General features: G+C 41.3%; 1 protein-coding gene across 1 annotated transcript; it reads left to right on the plus strand.

The window, feature by feature from the left end:
* Positions 1–8,950: 8,950 nt before the first annotated feature.
* On the plus strand, positions 8,951–14,248 carry LOC117378778 (DEP domain-containing mTOR-interacting protein-like). The gene is made up of 5 exons (XM_033975446.2): positions 8,951–8,996; positions 11,239–11,361; positions 12,598–12,668; positions 12,846–12,950; positions 14,120–14,248. The coding sequence occupies exons 1-5, from the start codon at positions 8,978–8,980 to the stop codon at positions 14,246–14,248; spliced, it is 447 nt and encodes a 148-aa protein (XP_033831337.1). The 5' UTR covers positions 8,951–8,977.
* The last annotated feature ends 642 nt before the right edge of the window (positions 14,249–14,890 follow it).

The following is a 14,890-nucleotide window of genomic DNA, read 5'->3' on the forward strand; positions in this document are numbered from 1 at the left end:
GGGCGCGCGTGTGTGCGGGGGCGGGGCCTCACGTGTGCAGGGTTACGACACTACAGTAGGTGAAGCGTGAGCGTGGGGCTGTGTGTTACAGTAGTACGGGGGCGGCACACTGCGGCCCCGGGGCCGAAAGCGGCCCGTGGACCCAGGAGTCAGGACACAGAGCCACAAAGTACCACATAGTACTATGTGCAGGTTTCCTCACAGTGGAGTAGTGATACAGTTATTACCCAATAACCTCAAGGTCTGTGGTTCAGGGATGAAGGCTATGGGACCACGTGCCTCTTTGTCACAACTCCACCACACTCCCCCTCACTCTCTCTCTCCATCCGTCTGAATGGCCCTTCAGTGTGCCTTCAGTGTGCCTTGTACCAGAGGTCCACTGTCTCCATGACCTCAGACCTGGACCAGACCCAAACCCTGAGGACACAAACACAAGAATCACCTTAAACTGTTAGCACTGCACCAACAAACTATATTCCTTCTTTGCAGGATATTTTTCTAAACTCTGCACACTCAGGCCAGAGGATTGTTGGGACTCCTCTCACCCGTCAAATGGTCAATATGAAATAGTTGCATCAGGCAAGTATAGTAACAGATACAAAGTATGTTATTTGTGCCAACTTCTGTTTCACACACCAAATCTGGACAACAAATCTGCTCAACAAAGGCACATTTAAGTCACTTTATATCCAGTGTGCCTCAGTCTCTGTGTTTATGGTTATTGACTATATCTGCTAGTGCAGTAACCTGGACATTTCCACCTGGACACTTCCACCTGGAGACTTCCACCTAGACACTTCCACCTGGACATTTCCACCTGGACACTTCCACCTGGACACTTCCACCTGGACACTTCATAGTCAAACAGTGCACAAAATGGATAAGGGACATTAATAATGGACAAATGTTGAATGTTTTCTTATTTGATGAGTTGTGGCTGTTGTCTCTGGTTGACTATAGTGTGATGTGTGAGTGTAACTGTAGTGTGATGTGTGAGTGTAACTGTAGTGTGATGTGAGTGTAACTCTAGTGTGATGTGTGAGTGTAACTCTAGTGTGATGTGAGTGTAACTGTAGTGTGATGTGTGAGTGTAACTGTAGTGTGATGTGTGAGTGTAACTGTAGTGTGATGTGAGTTTAACTGTAGTGTGATGTTGAGTGTAACTGTAGTGTGATGTGTGAGTGTAACTGTAGTGTGATGTGAGTTTAACTGTAGTGTGATGTTGAGTGTAACTGTAGTGTGTTGTGTGAGTGTAACTGTAGTGTGATGTGTATGTTTAACTTTAGTGTGACGTGAGTGTAACTGTAGTGTGATGTTGAGGGTAACTGTAGTGTGTTGTGTGAGTGTAACTGTAGTGTGATGTGTAAGTTTAACTGTAGTGTGATGTTGAGTGTAACTGTAGTGTGTTGTGTGAGTGTAACTGTAGTGTGATGTGTAAGTTTAAGTGTAGTGTGATGTTGAGTGTAACCGTACTGTGTTGTGTGAGTGTAACTGTAGTGTGATGTGTAAGTTTAACTGTAGTGCGATGTGAGTGTAACTGTAGCGTGATGTGAGTGTAATTGTAGTGTGATGTGAGTGTAATTGTAGTGTGATGTGAGTGTAACTGTAGTGTGATGTGTGAGTGTAACTAATGTGATGTGAGTGAAACTGTAGTGTGATGTGTGAGTGTAATTACAGTGTGATGTGTGAGTGTAACTGTAGTGTGATGTGTGAGTGTAACTGTAGTGTGATGTGTGTGTAACTATGGTGTGATGTGTGAGTGTAACTGCAGTGTGATGTGAGTGAAACTGTAGTATGATGTGTGAGTGTAACTGTAGTGTGATGTGTGAGTGTAACTGTAGTGTGATGTGTGAGTGTAACTAGTGTGATGTGAGTGTAACTGTAGTATGATGTGTGAGTGTAACTGTAGTGTGATGTGTGAGTGTAACTGTAGTATGATGTGTGAGTGTAACTGTAGTGTGATGTGTGAGTGTAACTAGTGTGATGTGAGTGTAACTGTAGTATGATGTGTGAGTGTAACTGTTGTGTGAGTGTAATTGTAGTGTGATGTGAGTGTAATTGTAGTGTGATGTGAGTGTAACTGTAGTATGATGTGTGAGTGTAACTGTAGTGTGATGTGTAAGTTTAACTGTAGTGTGATGTGAGTGTAACTGTAGCGTGATGTGAGTGTAATTGTAGTGTGATGTGAGTGTAATTGTAGTGTGATGTGAGTGTAACTGTAGTGTGATGTGTGAGTGTAGCTAATGTGATGTGAGTGAAACTGTAGTGTGATGTGTGAGTGTAATTATAGTGTGATGTGTGAGTGTAACTGTAGTGTGATGTGTGAGTATAACTGTAGTGTGATGTGTGAGTGTAACTAGTGTGATGTGAGTGTAACTGTAGTGTGATGTGTGAGTGTAACTAGTGTGATGTGAGTGTAACTGTAGTATGATGTGTGAGTGTAACTGTAGTGTGATGTGTGAGTGTAACTGTAGTATGATGTGTGAGTGTAACTGTGGTGTGATGTGTGAGTGTAACTGTAGTGTGATGTGTGAGTGTAACTAGTGTGATGTGAGTGTAACTGTAGTATGATGTGTGAGTGTAACTGTTGTGTGAGTGTAACTGTAGTGTGATGTGTAAGTTTAACTGTAGTGTGATGTTGAGTGTAACCGTACTGTGTTGTGTGAGTGTAACTGTAGTGTGATGTGTAAGTTTAACTGTAGTGTGATGTGAGTGTAACTGTAGCGTGATGTGAGTGTAATTGTAGTGTGATGTGAGTGTAATTGTAGTGTGATGTGAGTGTAACTGTAGTGTGATGTGTGAGTGTAACTAATGTGATGTGAGTGAAACTGTAGTGTGATGTGTGAGTGTAATTATAGTGTGATGTGTGAGTGTAACTGTAGTGTGATGTGTGAGTATAACTGTAGTGTGATGTGTGAGTGTACCTATGGTGTGATGTGTGAGTGTACCTATGGTGTGATGTGTGAGTGTAACTGTAGTGTGATGTGAGTGAAACTGCAGTGTGATGTGTGAGTGTAACTGTGGTGTGATGTGTGAGTGTAACTGTAGTGTGATGTGTGAGTGTAACTAGTGTGATGTGAGTGTAACTGTAGTATGATGTGTGAGTGTAACTGTGGTGTGAGTGTAACTGTGATGTGATGTGTGAGTGTAACTGTAGTGTGATGTGTGAGTGTAACTAGTGGGATGTGAGTGTAACTGTAGTATGATGTGTGAGTGTAACTGTAGTGTGATGTGAGTGTAACTGTAGTATGATGTGTGAGTGTAACTGTGGTGTGAGTGTAACTGTGATGTGATGTGTGAGTGTAACTGTAGTGTGATGTGTGAGTGTAACTAGTGTGATGTGAGTGTAACTGTAGTATGATGTGTGAGTGTAACTGTGGTGTGATGTGTGAGTGACTGTGGTGTGATGTGTGAGTGTAACTATAGTATGATGTGTGAGTGTAACTGTAGTGTGATGTGTGAGTGTAACTGTAGTGTGATGTGAGTGTAACTGTAGTGTGATGTGAGTGTAACTGTAGTGTGATGTGTGAGTGTAACTGTAGTATGATGTGTGAGTGTAACTGTGGTGTGATGTGTGAGTGTAACTGTAGTGTGATGGGAGTGTAACTGTAGTGTGAGGTGAGCGTAACTGTAGTGTGATGTGAGTGTAACTGCTGTGGACAATAAAGTCTAAGGTTAATCTGAATTATACATGTGTTCACACTCTGTGTGTGCACACCTGTGTATTTATCCTCTCCATCTGTTCATGATGTTTACAAAAAATAACTGTAACATCAAGCCCTGGACCTGTAGTAGGAGTAGTAGTAGTAGTAAAAGTAGTATCAGTATCAGTAGCAGTAGGAGTAGCTCTATTGTTGTAGTTGCAGTACTAGTTGTATTCACTGTAGTAGTAGTAGTAGTAGTAGTAGTAGTAGTAGTAGTAGTAGTAGTAGTAGTAGTAGTAGTAGTAGTAGTAGTAGTGGTAGTAGTAGTGGTAGTAGAAGTAGTAGTAGTAGCAGTAGTAATATTGTACAAGTTGTATTCACTGTAGAAGTAATAGTAGTAGTAGTGGTAGTAGTAACAATAGTGGTACTAGTACTAGTAGTAGTCATAGTAGTAGTAGTAGTAGTAGTAGTAGTAGTAGTAGTAGTAGTAGTAGTAGTAGTAGTAGTAGTAGTGGTAGTAGAAGGAATAGTAATATTGTACAAGTTGTATTCACTGTTGAAGTAATAGTAGTAGTTTTGGTAGTATTAGTAATAATAGTGGTGCTAGTAGTGGTGGTAGTAGTAGTAGTAATATTGTACTAGTTGTATTCACTGTAGAAGTAATAGTAGTAGTAGTAGTAGTAATAGTAGTAGTAGTGGTAGTAGTAATAGTAGTAGTAGTGGTAGTAGTAGCAGTGATAGTAGTAGTGGTAGTAATAGTGGTAGTAATATTGTCCTAATTTTATTGACTGTAGAAGTAATAGTAGTAGTAGTAGTAGTAGTAGTAGTAGTAGTAGTAATATTGTACTAGCTGCACTACTGGTAGTATTCACTGTAGCAGTTCCCTCTTACTGACCCCTGCCTGCACCTGCAGCTCTGCTCCTGAACTAAAATACGGGACATTTGTCAGTGTCATTTTGTGAAAAAGGTTCTATTTTGAAAATACAAAACCAGTTGTAGTTGTGGTCTAGACCAGGTCCAGTCCTCCTCTGGTCCCACACAGAGACCAGGTGTGGAAACCCAAGACCCTGTTTAAACCCAGCCTCAGGTGAGAAGGACAAACCAGCCAATCAGAGTGCAGTGTCTGATCCAGGTGAGTTTAGAGGAAACAAGTCCCAGCGCACATCTGTTTACATATGTGTGTGGTCTGCCCCCAGGGCTAGACCATGACTAAACCAGGACTAGATCAGGATCATGTTCAAAGAGGGTCTTATGATACTCTCTTCTTGGGACAGGAAGTAGCAGCACCACGAAAGTTCTACAGACCACCAGTGCATGCGCTGCTGTGTCCTTGGGCAAGACACTTTCTTTTGTTCTGTCTCCAGTGTCTGGGGTGAGAGGGTGAGTGGTTGAGGAGATTAAAAAAATGCTGGTTTACAGATGACATCACAACATTCTATAGGCTAATACTATTGATGCTTAGCCGATGTCATCAACATTCCCCAGGAGTATGAGGCTAACTGGAAGCATTACTCTGTCAGAAGCTTTATTAGAGTTTAATCTGAGCTTTATTTTAACACAGTCTAAGAATAAAGAATTGACTTAGCTGGAACTACAACAGGTGAGCTGATTTGTGCTGTTAAACAAATCTCTCTCAAATAACATTGCAGTCTCAAGCTAGCTAGCATTAGTTGTTAGTTGTTTTTCAGTTAGTCACTCTCACCTTTTTGTTGAAAATCAAACTCCTAAACAGGACCATGAATGCTCATATTGAATGTTACTAATGTGTGCTTTGTGTCTCCATGGCAACTACTGAACATTTCAGCATAGAGATGTACCTTTGGTAAATTAACAAATGTGAAGTACAATGTAATCAATGGTTTGAATGTTTCAATCCCATCCAGTTCATTCTACAGTTGTGCCCACAGGCAAAGGGCTTCTCTTTGTCTGCTGGAGTGACAGTGAACTACAGGAGCATTAGAGCAGTGTTTTTGGACCCTGTGTCTGTGCCATGGTCAGACTTTGGACAGAGTTAATATTTGAACACCTTCCTCTTCCTCCTCCTACCTCTTCTGCTCTGAGCTCTGTCCCATTTGACCGCTGCAGCGAATGTAGGATCTGACCTGACCTGACCAGGGACAAATACGAGGGCAACAGTAATGCAGTGAGTCAAGTGTTTGTCCACTGATCCAAAGGTTGGTGGTTCAAATCCTTCTCTCCTTCCTGCTCCCACAGATGAATGCTGTCGTCGTGTCCTTAGGCATGACACTTAACCCTCCTTGCCCCCAGTGTGTGTGTACACTGGTGTATGGATGTGTGTGTGAGTGGGTGAGCGACTCCTAGATGTTTTGAATGCCTTGAAGGTGGAGAAAGCTCTGTATAAAATGTGGCCATTTATCAATAATGTGTCGTCCGCCAGAACTCCCTGAGAATGGTGTTCTCTTGTAACCATGACAACCCACTTTTATACAGTGTTTTCCTATTCATCTGAGCTACCAGAAAAAAGTTTTAAAAACTTTGACAAGATGACAAGACAAAGCTAATTTTGAGCTAAAATGTTAACAAAAACACATTGCTGATTAATTGTTCAGATTTTTTTCTAAGTCAGGTTAAGGTTAGGGGTTAGGTTTAGGAACAGATATGTTTAGCATCATGTGATATTTATAAGGCAGGAACAAGAGTGCAGCACAAATTGTCAAGGTCTGATCAAAACACAGGTCTGATCAAAAGATGCTGAAAATTACTATTTTTTTAAGCTATAAAAGTATATGTCCATATTAAATAAAAAATAAGCGGGACAATTTCCTGCACACAGTGCAAAGTTTAACACTAAAAAACAGAATAAAACACATTCAGTAATCCTCCAGCTATCGGTGCTCCTGACCAGGGTCAGGCTCATATCTGGAATACAATTAAATAGTAGTATTTTCTTTTCTATTCCCATGTGTGTTATATGTGTGTAATCCTTCAGTGTTCATAGTGGTCCATGGGTGTATACTAGTCTATGTGTCTTATACTTGTGAAACATACAGCTCAACATCATTATAAACATATTCAGAAAAAGTTCATTTCTGTCCTGTGAATTAGTATCTATACCTGCTCCAATGAGTATTTAGTTCCAATACTAGTTTTAGTATGGATTAGTACAGGGGTGGGCAAACTACGGCCCAGGGGCCACACATGGCCCTTTGGGCTGATTAATCTGGCCCGCCGAATGTGACCAAATTATATTAAAATACGTAAGGGTAAACCTTGTACAATTTACCTTTCCCCTATAATGCCATCAAAAGATGGCGCACTTCAGCTACATCAACCTTGTTCGTGTGTGTTACTCTCTTATTGTCTTATCAGCCCTTCTGCAAAAATGAGCTTAGAAAAGCAAAGAAAAGGAAAGTGGATAGTGAGCACTGAGTGTTTAATATGGAGTGGACAGCAAAATATTTTATGTCCGATCAAAGGCTGTATGCCTAATATGCCAAGAAACTCTTGCGGTTTTCAGAGAGTATAATATCAGCCATCACTTTGCTACAAAGCATGCTAACTATGCTAGCAAACAGTCAACGCAGGAACGGGCGGCTACGGCTCAGAAGTTGGCAGCCAATTTACAGACTTGGCAACATTTTTTTCACTGGCAAACACTGATTCAAGAGTCAAGTACCAAGGCAAGCTCTCCAATTTTTTAAAAAGACCATTTGGAAAACAATTTGTACAATGAGCCTTGCATATTCATGTTTTGCTACATGTCACAGGCCAAATCTCTGATGTAATATATACATATATATCCTAGAACCCATTGTGGCGCGTGTGACAAAAAGTTTGCCCACCCCCAGATGAGTACCTGTTATGTAAAAGTCACTTTTGTTCACAGAGGTCAGTGTCATTGTTCTGATTTGACCTCACACCTCGAGAAAGCTTCAGTGACACGTTGAATGTAAGCACCACTTCTTCTGGTTAAAGCTGCCTATGTAACTTTTCTGTAATGTAATGTGTATGTATCTTTAATAGTGGAATGTTTAGTTACCATGGTGACACAGTGCACACATAAGCAAACACTGCCAAAACTGTTTAAAGACCATTTGAAAACTGAAGAAAAAATACAAAATGCATTTAAAGAGTACATTTTCAGGACCCTGTGATCAATCTGAGCATTCATGGTCCTATTGAGGAGACTGAGTTTCAATAAAAAGGTGAGAGTGCTAGCTAGCTTGTATCTGCAACAGTATTTGAGAGAACCTTGTTTAACAGCACAGATCACCTGTTGTAGTTCCACTTTAGTCAGTTCCTTATGGTCAGATTGTATTATAATAAAGCTCAGATTAAAGTCTAAAAACAGCCTCAGGCAGAGCAGTGGCTCCAGTTAGGACCACACTCCCAGGCAACGTTGATGACATCAGCTGCAAAGTATCAGTTGCTTTGCCTGGAATGTTCCACAGCGTGGCACCATACATCTATCTCTCACTGAGACAAGTAGATGACGCCACTAGGCCAAGTTACCGGTCAAGTCTACGGAGAGGAGAGCCATAATAAGAATGCCTGCCTGTAACTAAATAAATCCAAGATAAACATGTCTAATGCTTTACTGTGGAACATCCCAGATAAACAAATCTCCAACAGAAAATGTATACAGTACACTTTTAATATACTGTAAATGAGAGTGTAGAGAGCAGCAGCAGACTGTGTCCACTCTACGAATAACATCACAGAGAGGACGGAGTCTGATGAGGGCGAAATGGTCAAAAGTCAGATTGTCAAAGGTCAAAAGTCAAATGTCAAAAGTCTGGGAATGATTGTGTCAGACTTTTACCACTAGACAGTAACAAATACACAAATAAACAGGAAGAATGAACAGATCCAAAAGACCCAGATCCTCTCTGCACTCCTCCTCTCCTCCCTCTTCTCCTCCTCCCTCTTCTCCTCCTCCCTCTACTCTCCTTCTCCTTTCTCTCCTCCTCCCTCCTCTCCTCCTCTCTACTCTCTTCTCACTCGCCCTCTCTCTCCTCATCTCTTCCTCCCCTCTCTTTCATCTCCTCTCTCTCCTCTCTCATCCACCTCTCACCCAACTCTTCTTTCCCCTCTCTCCTCTCTTCTCATTCTCTCCTCTTTCCCTCTCTCTCTCTCTCTCTCTGTCTCTCTCTCTCTCTTTCACTGTTTACTTTCAGATTAATAATTGTCAGGAGTTGCTTGTTTTTGCGGAGTCCTATTTTTTTCCAGGTCTGTGAACACATCGCAGCTCCGCTCATCCTCTGGGCTCAGCACTTCTACTGCATCTGGACAGGAAAACTACTGCAGAGGTACTTCAAGTCTGCAGTATTTTTGGGGATATTACTGCAGTTTATGGGCATCCTTTGTTAAACATGGGACCGAGAAATACAGGTAGGGATATTTTTAAACCTAATTTGTGTATTTAAGACAATAAAAATGTAAAAAAAAAACAAAAAAAAAACAAAACAAAAAAAACTGTAAGTCTGATGGCACAGATTGGCAGCCTCACGTCTGTCAGTCTGTCATAGGTCAGCTGTGGCTACAACAGTATGTCACCATCACAGAGTGTGGAGTGAATGAAAAATGAATACAGAGGAGTGTTTTGAGACACTCCCACCTGTAAAGTGCATTACAAGTGTAGGCCGTTATTATTATTGTGTCAGATCCATCCATGTGTCAGCCATCTCGTCCTCCTGTATCCCTATGTGTCAGATGCCCTCCCATCCTCCCGTCTCTCTGTGTGTCAGATGCCCTCCTATCCTCCTTCTCCCTGTGTATCAGATGCCCTCCCGTCCTCCCTTAGCATGTTGTTTCCATGAAGAACATTAACCAGGTCAACAAATCTGCATCACAAACCAAACACGTTTTATCATCTTTAAATTTCATCTCTGTGGTCCTCCATTTTGTCCTGCTTAAAGCTGTACTGTCTAACTTTTCTGATGGATCGTCTGTGACTTGTTTGTCTCCATGGAGATGCTAGTTTTGCCTGGAATGTTCCACGGTATGACATAAAACTTTATTAATATAGGTTTATTTATTATTAAAAATATCTGGCAAAATATGCAAAAGCATGCATTGTAACAGTGAGTCTGCTCGCCTCTTCACAGATCTGACCTGAAACTTGCTGGTGTTGTCAGCTTCTTGTCTCCATGGAGATTGACACTGTACGTTGAATGCCATACTGAAACATTCCAAGCAAAAATAACATCTTCATGGAGACAAGCAAGAAACCACAGAACGATCCATCAGAAAAGTTCCACAGTGCAGCTTTAAACAAGACAAAATGGAAGACCACAGAGATGACATTTAAACATGATTTTTTATGTGTATTAGTTTATGATGCAGATTTGTTGACCTAGTTTATAGTTAATATGTCTGTAATTACTGAGCCACAAAAACTGGGACAAAGTTCAGCATCCTCTGTCAGTATTGATGTTTTTTACACATATATCTATGATGGAATGTTCAGCAGCTGGTGGCACAATGTGCACATTAGTAAACACTGTCTAAAAGTTTAAAGATTGTCTGAAAACTCAAGAAAAACATACCAAACTTATTTTAAGAGCACATTTTCAGGTGTCTGTGATGAGTCTGAGCATTCATGGTTCTGTTTAGGAGTTTGATTTTACACAAAAATATGAGAGTGACTTACTGAAAAACAGTTGGCTAATACTAATGGTAATGCTAGCTAGCTTGTGACTGTCATTTAAGAGGGACTTGTTTAGCAGATGGAACAGGTGGACTGATTTGTGCTAAGTCAGTTCTTTCTGGTCAGACTGTATTAAATAAAGCTCAGATTAAAGTCTAAGAGAGCTTCAGACAAAGCAGTGCTTACAGTTAGCATCATGATGTGATTGTTGTCAGTTGACTTTAAACCATAAGATTAAAATGACAAGTTTGTGGAGACAATTCCAAAAAAGTAATGAGAAGGTTAAACATTTGTGGATCATAATTTTTGACATTTCTTTCAAAAACACTGAATCTCTCGTAGAGTTATATAAGCCTCCATCTGAAACTATGACATCATTAAACACATTTAGGGCATTAAGATAAACAGTAACACATTTGGTCCAGTCCTCGTTGTTGCCCTTTCATCCAGATGACCTGTCCTGGGACGGGTCATCTCTCCACGCAATGAGGTCATACATCTCTTTGACCTCTGAACTCTGACCCTGATGCTGGAGTTTCACTTTTACAACTGAACAAAACAAAACAACTGATTTTGAAATGTGCCATAGTGACCTGTACCTCCTCCTCCTTTAACCCTGTAAATGATAAAATGTCCAGCAGTGGAGCTTTAACCCTGTTCTAATGTGATGAAATGTTTTGCAGTGGAGCTTTAACCCTGTTCTAATGTGATGAAATGTTCCACAGTGGGGCTTTAACCCTAAAGGTGTGTCCTCGCTTCATTCAAACATGTTTCAGTAATCCTGCAGATTTAGTCTGTCTCCCTTTGCACAGCTCAGTCAGTCTGTTACACCTCGTGATGTGATCATGTGGTGTTCTTCTGTGTTTTTAAAGTCCGCACTGTTCACAGACTTGTTCAAATAATTTCAAAGTAAAAGTGAATACCTCCTATGGGATAAATAGTCTTATCCTTTTTCCTCAAATTGAGGTGTTGCTGTTTTCTCAGAGTGTCCATCAAAGCTGAAGGCTCCAGCAGAGGGCTCTGTGTCTCGTTGCCGCAGCTGTAGTGACGGGGCCCGGTACAGACCCGGGGCCAAACCTGGACTCGGACTCCACAATCCCAAATCAGGTCTGGGTCAAATAATACCCAAATACCTAATTTATAATAAATATAAATGCAACATTCTTTAGTTGAAGAGAGGGCATTTTACCTCTCTGGGGTATTAAAGAGGGGGCATTGTTCTTCTCTGGGGTATTAAAGAGGGGGCATTTTACTTCCCAGGAGTATTAAAGAGGGGGTATTTTACTTCTATCGGGTATTAAAGAGAGGGTATTTTACTTCTATCGGATATTAAAGAGAGGGCATTTTATTTCTATGGGATATTAAACAAGGGGCATTTTACTTCTCTGAGATATTAAAGAAGGAGCATTTTACTTCTCTGAAGTATTAAAGAGAGGGCATTTTTACTTTTCTGGGGTATTAAATGTAACACATGACATATTTAGATTACTATGTTTTATTGTTTTGAAAATGCTAATGTGAAAACAACATATTAACATTGTTATTTTGATGCTCTAAGTCAAAAGTCACATGTTACAATCAGTGTGTGTTCTGTTAATGAAACTACTGCACATCGCATCAGGTTTGTGTAGTTGTAGTGTAGTGTTTTGTATAATGTTTTTATATTTCTGGAGAACTGTTGTGTGGGAGCCTTGGTGACATAGGCTTTTTGATGAGGGAAAAAGCATTGTAACATGGTAGGTAGAAAATACCTATGGAAAGGGAAAGTCTGTGCTACTTTTGAGCTCAATGAGAATGTATTAGATTTAAACAGTGCCTTTCAAGACATTCACACACACTTTACACAGAGTGTGATGTTTTTCTGATGTTTTTGTGATGGTTTTATGATGCTTCTACAATGTTTTTGTGATGTTTCTGTGATGCTTTTGTGATGTTTTTGAGATGTTTTTGTGATGTTTCTGTGATGTTTTTGTGATGTTTCTGTATGTTTTTGTGATGTTTCTGTATGTTTTTGTGATGTTTCTGTGATGTTTTTGTGATGTTTTTGAGATGTTTTTGTGATGTTTTTGAGATGTTTTTGTGATGTTTCTGTGATGTTTTTGTGACGTTTTTGTGATGTTTCTGTATGTTTTTGTGATGTTTCTGTGATGTTTTTGTGATGTTTTTGAGATGTTTTTGTGATGTTTCTGTATGTTTTTGTGATGTTTTTGAGATGGTTTTGTCATGTTTCTGTGATGGTTTTGTAATGTTTCTGTGATGTTTTTGTGATGTTTCTGTGATGTTTTTGAGATGTTTTTGTGATGCTTTTGTGATGTTTTGTGTTCATGTCTGATGTGTGTTCAGTTCTGAAGAAGCCAGTGAGCACAGAGGAGCTGCAGATGCCTGGAGGCCCCTACTATAAGAAGACGTACACGGTAACAATAACATATTGTCTGTCTATGGTGTGATGCTTGTCTCCACGATGCTATTGCTGTCTATAGAGCAATAGCATCTCCATAGAGAGAAGCAGGTTGCAGATCCTCCACCAGGAATGTTACATAGTGTAGGTTGAAGTTCGACTTCTGAGTGATTGTTGATATTGATATTCTCAGATTGTGGGAGACGCTGTAGGCTGGGGCTTTGTGGTCCGAGGCTCCAGACCCTGTTACATTCAGGCCGTGGAACCAAGTGGACCTGCAGCTGCAGCTGGGATCAGGGTGAGAACAAAACCAGGACTGAACCAGGATTAAACCAGGACTGAAGCAGGACTAAACCAGAACTGAACCAGAACTGAACCAGAACTGAAAATGGACTAAACCAGGACTGAAGCAGGACTAAACCAGGAATGAGATAGGACTAAGCCAGGACTAAAACAGGACTAGACTGAACTGAACCAAGACTAAACTGGAGCTAAACCAGGACCGAACCAGGATTGACCCAGGACTATAACAAGATTAAAACAGGACTAAACCAGGACCAGACCAGGAATGAATCGAGACTAAACCATGACTAATCTGTGGCTAAACCAGGACTAAATCAGGTCTTGCTGCTGGGATCTGGTTGAGAGCCTCACACTTGATTAACTCTAGGGTCAATAACACTGTTTACACACAACAGTTTTACATTTAGTCTGGGTCTGGCAGGAGCAGAGACCAGACAGGAGCAGACAAGAGGAGACAGGAACAGACAGGAGGAGACAGGAGCAGACAAGAGGAGACAGGAACAGACAGGAGGAGACAGGAGCAGACAAGAGGAGACAGGAACAGACAGGAGGAGAAAGGAACAGACAAGAGGAGACAGGAGCAGACAGGACCAGACAGGAGGAGACAGGATCACAAAAGAGGAGACAGGAGCAGACGAGAGCAGATAGGAGCAGACAAGAGCAGACAGGAGAAGACAGGATTAGACAGGAGCAGACAGGAGAAGACAGGAGTAGACAGGAGCAGACAGAAGCAGACAGGAGCAGGCAGGATTAGACAGGAGCAGACAGGAGCAGACAGGAGAAGACAGGAGTAGACAGGAGTAGACAGAAGCAGACAGGAGCAGGCAGGGGCAGACAGGAGCAGGCAGGAGCTAGGACCAATATTGTATATTTTTGGGTCCAATATTGTCTGATATGGAACTGAAACTTGAAGTGTAACTGAAGTTATGAGATATTTTGGCTATTGTCAAGTTTTCAACTGATATCTTGGAATGATCCCTGGTTTAGTAAATGTCCCTGTGTCCAGTATCGGTATCTATGCATCACTCCTGTGGTTCTGCTCCTATCTCCCTGCGGGGACAAAAAGTGTGCCTAACCCCCCCCCCCCCCCCCCCCCCCCTCTTTTACCCACCCTCTCTTCCCCCTCTCTATGTCCTCCCTCTCTTTTTGCTCTCTCGTTCTCAGGTGTGCCAGTTCGTGGTCTCTGTAAACGGTCTAAACGTTCTAGACTCAGATTATCGCTTCGTGAGTCACCTGATCCTCACCGGACCCAGAACTGTAGTGCTGGAGGTCATGGAGCAGAACCAGGACTAGACCAGGACTGAACCAGGACTGGACCGGGACTGGACCAGGACTGTACCAGGACTGAACCAGAACTAGACAAGGAGTAGACCAGGACTAGGCCAGGACTAGACCAGGACTGAACCAGAACTAAACCAGAACTGAACCAAAACTAAAATAGGAGGAAGGTCTAAAGGAGAACTAAAGCAGATCTAACGTAGGACTAAAGCAGGTCTAAAGTAGGACTAAAGCAGGTCTAAAGTAGGAATAAAGCAGGACTAAAGCAGGGTTAAAGCAAGACTAAAGCAGGTCTAAAGCAGGTCTAAAGTAGGACTAAAGCAGGTCTAAAGCAGGTCTAAAGTAGTACTAAAGCAGGACTAAATGTTTTATATTTTTTTCAGTAGATCAGGAAAATGTTTCTCTGGTGTTGTTCCTCGTGTTTGCACTTTTATATCTTTGTACCAACATGTGACTATATTGTGGAATCCTAATGACGTGAAATGTATTTTTTCATGTAACTGTGTTGTGTTCCGCGTGCCTTTTTTGTATTTCACTTTTAGCCCTATTTCTCCCTCTAGTGGCACAGTGCATTATGACAGCACTCACTCGGCACAAATGAAAGTGACATTTGCTGTTTTGTATAATCTCTGTGTTTTCTTATTGAATAAATCCAGG

This window comes from Periophthalmus magnuspinnatus, chromosome 11 (genome assembly GCF_009829125.3).
Source record: "Periophthalmus magnuspinnatus isolate fPerMag1 chromosome 11, fPerMag1.2.pri, whole genome shotgun sequence".
NCBI classification, from domain to species: Eukaryota; Metazoa; Chordata; class Actinopteri; order Gobiiformes; family Gobiidae; genus Periophthalmus; species Periophthalmus magnuspinnatus.

Excerpts from the sequence above, each read along its gene's own strand:
- LOC117378778 (XM_033975446.2), top strand. Across the intron at positions 11,362-12,597 it reads ACTCCACAATCCCAAATCAG|TTCTGAAGAAGCCAGTGAGC; the intron begins GTCTGGGTCAAA and ends ATGTGTGTTCAG. Across the intron at positions 12,951-14,119 it reads CAGCTGCAGCTGGGATCAGG|GTGTGCCAGTTCGTGGTCTC; the intron begins GTGAGAACAAAA and ends TCTCGTTCTCAG.